Source organism: Uloborus diversus, chromosome 1 (assembly GCF_026930045.1).
Source record: "Uloborus diversus isolate 005 chromosome 1, Udiv.v.3.1, whole genome shotgun sequence".
Taxonomy (NCBI): Eukaryota; Metazoa; Arthropoda; class Arachnida; order Araneae; family Uloboridae; genus Uloborus; species Uloborus diversus.
In genome coordinates this window covers 14,127,232-14,136,285 of record NC_072731.1, presented here as the reverse complement: position 1 = coordinate 14,136,285, position 9,054 = coordinate 14,127,232, and the positions used below count along the sequence as shown (strand labels likewise).

General features: G+C 33.2%; 2 protein-coding genes across 3 annotated transcripts in view; both read right to left on the bottom strand.

The window, feature by feature from the left end:
• Nucleotides 1–309: 309 nt before the first annotated feature.
• LOC129234300 (cyclin-D-binding Myb-like transcription factor 1) lies at nucleotides 310–8,894 on the bottom strand. Its single transcript, XM_054868295.1, has 4 exons — nucleotides 8,745–8,894; nucleotides 7,806–8,003; nucleotides 2,283–2,379; nucleotides 310–413 (listed from the first exon to the last, which is right to left on the bottom strand). The coding sequence occupies exons 1-4, from the start codon at nucleotides 8,892–8,894 to the stop codon at nucleotides 310–312; spliced, it is 549 nt and encodes a 182-aa protein (XP_054724270.1).
• The window catches only part of LOC129228038 (cyclin-D-binding Myb-like transcription factor 1), a 37,791-nt gene continuing 37,576 nt past the window's right edge, over nucleotides 8,840–9,054 (bottom strand). For both annotated transcript variants that reach the window (XM_054862678.1, XM_054862669.1), the window contains one exon: nucleotides 8,840–8,977. The gene's annotated coding sequence lies outside the window, so the exon portion shown is untranslated. The remainder of the gene's footprint in view (nucleotides 8,978–9,054) is intronic.

Here is a 9,054-nt window from a genome sequence, read left to right as displayed (position 1 = left end):
TATTTTCTGTAAATATTTTAAGGTTTTTCTTTTATAAAATCACAAAAGGAGGAGAGAAAAATCTTTGCAACATAATCATAAGCAATGTACATGATCTTATTTATATTTTTTAGTGCGGCATTCCTAATAATTACATAGAAAATTGTAAATAAATCTGTGATATGTTGACTTGTCTATGCTTTTTTATGCATACGAGTTTTGTATTGTATGTAACTATTTTAACAGATCTTCCCTGATATACATATTCAACATGTTTATTTGTAATTCACTACAATTGAAAAACCTAATTATAATATGGAGTAATTTACATTAATCAGGGGTACTGTCTAGATTGTCTACTGAAGTATGTATTTTATCTGGTTCCATGTCAGAGATCATACCTTCTGGACTTCTGTTGGCTGCTAACATGGGATCTGTGTATAAAATAAAATTAAGAAGTCAATAAAAGTAAAATTTTTTAATAACAAAATGTTATATCTGCTGATTTTTCTTTTAAAGTTGACAAATTTGTTTTCAATTCAAATAATTATTTCATGAAAATGACAATGAATATAAAACCACAAAAATGTGTCAAATTATTTAACTCAGCATACTTTCTTTCAAAATTCTATTAAGTAAAAAAAAAATTTTTTTTGCATGTGAAATCTGGGCTATCATATTGTTTACCAAATATTAATGAATGAAATCCAAGTTATAACATTAGTAAACAGTTGTTATCCAAATCACTATCCAAATTATAATATTGGTAAACAGAAAGTTAAGCTTTGCAATGAAAACTAAACAAGCACAATTTTTACCATTGCAATGTTTCAGATATATCTGCCCTCTATTGAAGCAGGTGGATTTTTACTAAATGTGAGATAATTATATAATGTTTTATTGCAAACATTTTCTTGCAAAAACTTTTTGCATTTCAAAATAATGTTACTATCATCATGTGTTAGTTCAACACTTCTCTTAAATTTTTTTCAACAATTCTCTTAAGTTTTTATTAAAAAAAGCTGTGATCGCTCTTTTGATTACACAAGCCTGCAGAGTTAAAGATTATAAACAAGCATTTAGACTGTAGAACATAGGCAAGATATACAAGTTATGCCTTTTTCAAATAATATTAATTTTTATTTAATTTCCAAAAAAAAAAAAGAGGACCTGATTAAAAACATTTACAGCACCTAATATTATCAATACACTAAATAAAGTGAAAAGCTAGATTAAAATTGCCCGCAAGCTGTAAAACATAAAAAACTTCATGTAAACAATCCATCTAATAAAGAAACTAATAGAATTTATTGCAAAGTTGTAAAATATGCATTAATCAAAATAATTTAAAGTATAGTATTTTATTATCCAAGCAGTTTTCTTTGTAACAGAGAGGATACAAAGATTTAAACAGCCCATTTCTCGCCAAACGAATATAGAATGTTGCTGGTCAGAAGATAACATGACATAAAATTAAGCTTGCCATTATTGTTTCTTAAAAACACAAAATATGTGGTTTCAATTGAAAATTAATGACTTGAAATTCTCATTGTCATAGCAAAACATAGTAAATAATAAAAAAATATATTGAGAGGTTGGTTGCAACAACACTCCTTAAGTGACAAAATATTCATTGACTACTAAATATGGATTAAGAGATGACTTGGAAAAAATAACTTGATAAATAAAATTGACATTGATTAACCACAAAGAATGTGCAAACATGCCTTTTGGAATGCCCGATTGAGATAAAATAGAAGATTCACAACTTAAGAACAAATCACATATACAAAATTTTACAACTAACCGTTTTCGTGTTTTGAGACGAATATACAAGCACATAGTTATAGAAGTAATGACAAAACTTAACGAAATGGATTCGGGCACTGTCAAAATGCATGCTTGCTTGCACACAAATTTGCATAATAAATAAACCTAAATACTTACACAAACACCACGAAGAAAAAAATCAAAATTTTTTTAGTAATTCAAAGCAAAATTTATGCTGAAATTTCAGTGATAATTTTTTTTGTGAAGGCAATACTTCCTCTTCTTTGTACAAGGAAGTAAAAAGTGCTCTTTTTTATTTCATTGAAAAGTGTAAAATTTTAATCTGGAAGGATTTCCCAGATAAACCAAGTTTTCAGTAATCCGAGGTGGCGCGAGCCCCAATTACCTTAGATTTTCGAGACTCTACTGTATTTTATTTAGAAATAAAAATGGTTTGATAATGAAATCTGGTTTTAGCATAAAAAAGGCATAATCAAATATTGAAATAACAAATTCAAAGAACAGTTTATTACCTGATAGAATATAATGAGTTGACTTATCTTCAATATGAACTTGATTTACAGCATCTATTTCACAATCTTGATGAATATTACCATTTTCATCAATAGCCTAAAAACATTCCATAGTAAATCATATATTATTTGGTGTGCATGAGATATGCACTAAAAATGAACCACATAAATTATGATTTTTTTGTGTGAGTATGTAAACTCAAAGGTTTGAGAGGTTTATTAGAGTATGTTTATATCTTCTAAGAAATATGCACACCATCGAATAAGCACCATTTTACTTCTAACTAAAGCATTTTTTTCTTTCTTTTCAATTTTCAAGAATCAAAACATGCGAACATCAGAGCGCGTGACTTAAAATAAAGATATCTGGTGCGAAAACTCAATCCACTTGCTTGTAACTCCGGATAAGGATACCCCCCCCCCCACATAAGACTGATGTATAAGACTGATGTATCAGTTATGAGACTCAATCTGATACAAGCATGAACTATGCATAAATATTATTTCACAATATAATATCAAGATCTTTAACTCTAAGCGTCTTTCAGTAAATAAAAGATAGATTTTAGTTTCTTCAATTTGCTACGCCACTATTACTTTCAGTGTTTCTGAAATGAGATAGACAAATAGGTTCTTTCGGTATCAACTTCAAACCAATCTTATGTACACCTGCTTCGACTGTCTTCACATTGCCAGTGGAGCAAGACTGATACTTCACGAGGAGATTTAACAGCTGTTCTTTCTTCCTACCATTCAAATTATTCGAACCTGTTTCATCGATTATTTTTTGGTCATAAAACTAGGTGTTGTGTGTATTTCTCCGAATTTGAATTCTTGAAATATAATTCCAACTACAAGAGCACGAGCATTATACTTCTGTATTTCATTGACATGAACGTAAGTCACACTTCCGTCCGATAATTTAACTTAATAAGGATGAAGAAGGTGGTGCCCAACTATTTCCCCTGGTCCGGCTCAACGAGCGTAGATCTCATTACTATTGTCAGGTGTACCGTATATACTCGCGTATAAGTCGAGAAATTTTGTCCAAAAAATGAGATCAAAGGAAGGGGGGTCGACTTATACGCGGGTCAAATTTTCCGAAATTTTTTTTCCGATTAACGAGAGCTGGGAAGCTACGAGAATTGCCGATGTGCGGTTACAGGTAGTTGCTGATAAGTTGATCATGTGAAAAAGTAAACTTATTCAAAAATAATAAATAAAAAAACTTAAATAATACACATAAATAAAGATAATTTTATTCTTCTTTATTAAGGATCAAATCAGCAATTAACAAATATCGTGAAACGTATGAAAATATTTATCGTCAACAGTCACGCCATTCAGACTGAGAGTGCGTTTGACGAGCACGACCGGTTAGTGAATCACGTGACAGCTAATGATCACGTGCTCAAATCAACCAATCAACTGCTTAGAATGGTAACCGCTGCGGTAACCGGTTGATCATAGAACGCCGCGGTTAGTAACTGGTTACTTACCGGTTTACCGGTGAGGTTCGTCGAACGCAACCTCTGATATCATTGACGATTCTGCAGCCGCCGATGTATACGATGACGCGGTGATGACGGAAGCGGACTTTAATGAACTTTTTTTTTGCGTCCGACTCGGAATCCGAGTTTGAAGGCTTTTAGAAATGTTTTCCTATTTAATTCCTATTTTATTTGTAAATAAATGTGTTCATTATTTTGAAATTTCTTTGAAAATAATTCGCGATGTTTTTGGAAAGTATGGGGGTCGACTTATACGCGGGTTTTAGATTTTTTCTGGATTTTTTCTCTGAAAAAGGGGGGGTCGACTTATACGCGAGATCGACCTATACGCGAGTATATACGGTAAGCAAAATAACTTTCTGTAACAACTTGAAATGTCTTACAGATGACGATTTGCTAAAACAAGCTGCATAGGTTTTATGCTTTTGAGCAACAGTCAATGATGCACATTCTGAAGCTTTCTCCATTTTAGTTATCAGTTTTTGAGATAATCAGTAGCTGGCATAGGCGGATTTAGGCTGTGAATTCTGGGGGTGCAACACTATAGCAGTGGCTTAGCTAGGAAGGGGCGGAGAGGGTGGTCCGCCCGGGACAGCGTACTTTTCGGGGCGGCGATTCAGCCCACTGGTGGGGAAAAAAATCAAATAAGGGAATCATACTTTAAATGTAATACTGGAGGCAAAAAAAACCCTTTGAAATGTAAGGTTTTGGTATGACTGAACGATCATTTCAGTGTTCAAAGTTGAAATATTTCCATAGTGAGCCCTTGAACCTGCCTCATTCACTTAATGTCCTTAAATTGTAATTCAACACTGAAATTGTATTTTTAAAACTAAAATTTCGGAAAATATATAAATATCTAATATTAAATGTATTTCTGAAATATAACATCTGTTAATGTATATAAATGTCAAATATATTTTTGTAAAAGTTGTTTCTTTGCCAGTGCTGAACTAATGCAAGGAAAACATATTATTGGAACTTTGTTACGGAATAAAAGCTGTCTCTCCATCGTACCCAAAGGCTTAAACTGACTTCAGTTTTGATAAAGATTCGGTAGAGAACCCCATTTCCCCAAAAGTTACTTTTAACTGCAATTTTTGATGTAAATTCAGAGTATTTCTCCGAGATAGGCGCCTGACCCCGCCCCCTTTATTTTTGTAGGAAGAATACGGATTATATTAGTTTCCCTTTACTACCTTACATGAAGTTTTATATTTTGAGCGATAATTTTCAATGCTTTAATGTATTAGATATGTCTCAATGAAAAGGTGGCAAATAGAGGAAACGCTCCGGGCGAGAGAAACTAGCTAAGCTATTGAAATACAGGAAATGGGGGGGGGGGGGGATACAGCACTGCAAATGGCGACTAAAGCTGCTATTTTGACGGCAAAGGCGACTATTTTGATGACAAAAGCGAGTATTTTGCAATCAGTTCTAAAATACAGCGACTGTTTTAGTGAGTGTAACTAAAATTCGTAAAAAAAGGTAGTTTTTTTTTCTCCTGGGAGAAAAAAATTATAAAAAAAATTAAAAAATCGCTTTTAATTTACCCCCTAGTTACCATGGGAAAAAGGAAAAGTTTTACCGCATTTAATTTTTGAAAACAATCGTTTTAAAAAGTGCGAAAATGAAATGTAATAAAACATTCACGATCAGAAAAAATGTGAAATTGATTTTTTTGAGTGCGATTTTTGTAAAGGATTAGTTTTTGCAATCGTGATTTCTGTTTCTCAACTACTTCTTTTTTTCTTTACTGTTTTTTTGGTTCTTAATTTCTTTTATTCGTACTACACAATCATTTTTTTTTAAACGAGAGCTAGTTTTCTTTCGATCGGAAATATGAATGTGACGCTTCGAGCTCTTTTTATACAGTCAGTCTTTCACTGTTGTCTTTAATATTAGCAGTCAGACAGTGAGAAAAATATACTAGAATGTGTCAGTGCCGGTTTCTCTCTAGTGTTTATTCAGGGTTGGGCTGAAATTTGGAAAATATTTTTTGAAGTTTTCCTTTTTAAAGGTTGTTTGGAGAAAATTTACCCCACGTAGGTCTGTCCCACTTCATGGCATCAAAATAATATACATGCTATTTTTTTAAAATAGACTATTTTAGAAAATATTTTCTGTATCTGGTAACTATTTTGGAGACTATTATTCATATTAAAGGCAACAAAAGCAACTAATTTTAGTCGCGGAACTCAGTGATAGCACTGCCCCGCCCCCCTTCAGAAAATTTTGAAATTTTACCGTGGAAATGTTGGTTTTTAGTTGATTTCAGAGGGATTTTATTGTTCTGTTTACTGGAACGATGTGTAAGGAACTTTATATCGTTTTTGAGGAAGTACATCACAATAGCCATATTTTTTGACTTTATTAGCCATGGTTGTTTCAAAGAAAAAGAAAATTGTAATGTTATTACCAATAAATACCAAATTGCAGAGTATAAAATTATCATATAATACAGTACTGAAAAATAATTAAAAGAATGTTTTTATTTGATTTATGTAATTATTTATCATCTTTCTTTTTTTAATGGAGAAATACTTTTTAATTCGTGTTGCACAATTTCTCTCGCGCTGGCGATGTGTGGTGACCAGGTCTCACAATAAGCTGCCTATTATTGTATTTTTTGGTTTGCTTTCAAGTAAATTAACTTGCATTTAGCTGTAGAAAAATACAAGTTGTTTTACAAAATTCCTGAGGAGAAATATATATTTTCTCCTGATGAAATATATTTCATTTAAATTTTCTTTGAAAATCCAACCAAAGTTGTTGGGGGTGCGGCGCACCCCCTAGCACCCCCGTAAATCCGCCTATGGTAGCTGGTTGAGAAATATTTGTTGAAAGATGCATTTCATTTGCCAAGATGATTTGAGTATGGATAATGGACCTCGAGCTACTTGGTCGTTGAGTAGTGTAAAAGCTGTTACGTCTGTAGTAGTATTTAGCCGTTTCATACGCAGGTTTAGCCGCAAGGGTCCGGAGTGAAACTACTTTAAGCCACCGAGTATGTTGAGCTATCATACTCAAAATATGCATTCGTCGTCTACTGGAGAGGAGTTCAGTTGTTCCAATGGTATCAAAGTTCACTTTTTCAAGAGGCAGCTCAGAGCGGCCAACTTTTGTTCTCTCCTGGAGCTCTTTCTACAATTTTTCTGTTTTCCGAAGCTGGCACCTATTGCATGCTTGGACAAAATCAGCAATTTCATTAGACATATTTGTCCAATAGAAACTATATCTTATTCTTTCTTTGGCTTTCTTAACCCCCATATGACCCCCAAAATCTGACTCATGAGCCAATTTCAAAACCCTGTCTACTCTACATCGTGGTAACACTAATTGCAATATTGTTTCACCAATAATTTTATCTTTATGATAAATTAAGTCCTCAATTAAGATGAAATTACTATTATTGAGCTTTAATTCATAGTGAATCTTTATAAGAGAACTATAATTATTCTGTTCATTCTTCAATTTATTTTTGTCAGAGTTCAAGTTAACATCATCTAAGTCTCTCTCAACACAAAATGTATCACTAGTTTCTTCCCCTTCACTCAGAGCTGCACCTATTTCTTTCTCTGCGGAATGCATCTGGTCTAAATCTTCTGTTTCCTTAGAAAGAAAGTTTTTCTCATAGGATTCGGGTTCTTTATTCATGGAACATAATGACTTATATAAAGAAGGTGGCATTAGCGCTTGCACGTTTAGTTTATCTGTTGTTGCAATTATGCATTCGACAGGATGATTCAAAAAACAATCCTTATTAAGAGTGACAACTGATTTTATTTTTAAAAAAAAAGTAGCGATATCCAAAAAAAAGCATACACCAAATGGCTCGTTAGAGCACCCAGAGACAGCAGTTTCGACCTTTTGTTTGAAAATTGTCAGTCTGGAATAGCCATAATAGAGCTGAAGGCAGGAAACCTCTCATAGAAGGGGTGGGGTCTCTTATATTTATGCAAAACGAAACTCCATACCTTATAAGACATACAGAGCACAAAACAATACTTACTTGAGCTTCAAAAGAATTTTCCATTAAAGATGAGCTCTCATTTTCGGAAGAATCGGATTCGACCTCTGCGGGAGAAGGAGGAGCTGATGGGATTTGTGTAGATGCTAAAGACGTCAAAGCGGCATTTGCTGTGTTGATAATGACATGAGATGGATTCAACTCTACAGAAACATTTTCATTTTGGTGAAGGCCCTCCGGCTGCAAGACAAAATTTCTTCATTATTTATTGTTTTAAAAGGGAGTTTCTTACGTTTTTAGCTCGAATTTTTTTTTGGCTTCGCTGAAATTTAGGCACTACTTTCTTCATTAAATCCATCAATAAAAAGTGAAGGAATTGTCCCACAGATTTCTTTTTGACAGCATTGGAAAGAGCTGCTTTTTTTACTCCAGATCTAACTCGACCTAAGGTCGAAAGTTTAACCCTCTATCTCCATTAGAAAAAAGTTACAAGGCGAATTATATGAAGTTCAGAAATCTGTTCTCTATTCAAGTTTTTACCCATTTTATTTTGCGTTTCCACGATAATGCTTTTTGAATCCATTGTTAATTTCCATCTTTCTCATTTTCAATTCTTAAACTTATTTTATTTTGTGTTTCCATGGTTACGCCTTTTAAATATATCTTTTTCATTTTATTTTAATTTCTTAAAAGTATTTTAGTATCTGTCATCATTGTTTGGCGAGAAAATTTTGCATGATGGTTTTTTTTTCTTTCATTTAATCCTGGTTATTGAAGATACTTCACTTGACGCAATGGTTTTTTCAAAGTAGACAGGGCAAAGCAGCTAGTAATTCTTAATGCATTTGAAGAACTGAGACAAAACCTTCCCCCTTTTTTTTCTGAAAGTAGGGGCTCGACTGTGTTTTCAATTTTTCACAGATTTTCCCTGTAAGGGGTCGACTTCATATGGTACATAATTTTCAAAATGCAGAAACATACCGTCATAGTGTGGATGATGATTTGATTCGGAGGAAGAGCCGTCGTCAGAGGTAATGTTGGTTGAGCAGGGGTTGTGAGAAGAAATGCTTGGGGATTTGTGAGTTGGATGTTCTGCGGAAGCATTTCAAGAGTTTGTAGCATAGGGGCCATTCTTACTGAAGTAAGAGCTGCAGAAGAATTTACCACATCTATACAATCTGCAGTATTGAATGACATAACAGGGGCTGGACAGGCTGAAATCGAAATCAAATTTTAGTAATACACACATAAAAAAAGAAAACATGCAAATACAAAAGTGATGCCCAGAAAC

What these genes read in the sequence shown, in the direction of transcription:
- LOC129234300 (XM_054868295.1), bottom strand. Translation starts at nt 8,894, where the DNA reads ATGGCCCCTATGCTACAAACTCTTGAAATGCTTCCGCAGAACATCCAA. An exon ending in TCATCATCCACACTATGACG is followed by an intron (nt 8,004 to 8,744) that starts GTATGTTTCTGC and finishes TTTGTCTTGCAG; the next exon opens with CCGGAGGGCCTTCACCAAAA. An exon ending in AACTCATTATATTCTATCAG is followed by an intron (nt 414 to 2,282) that starts GTAATAAACTGT and finishes TTTTATACACAG; the next exon opens with ATCCCATGTTAGCAGCCAAC.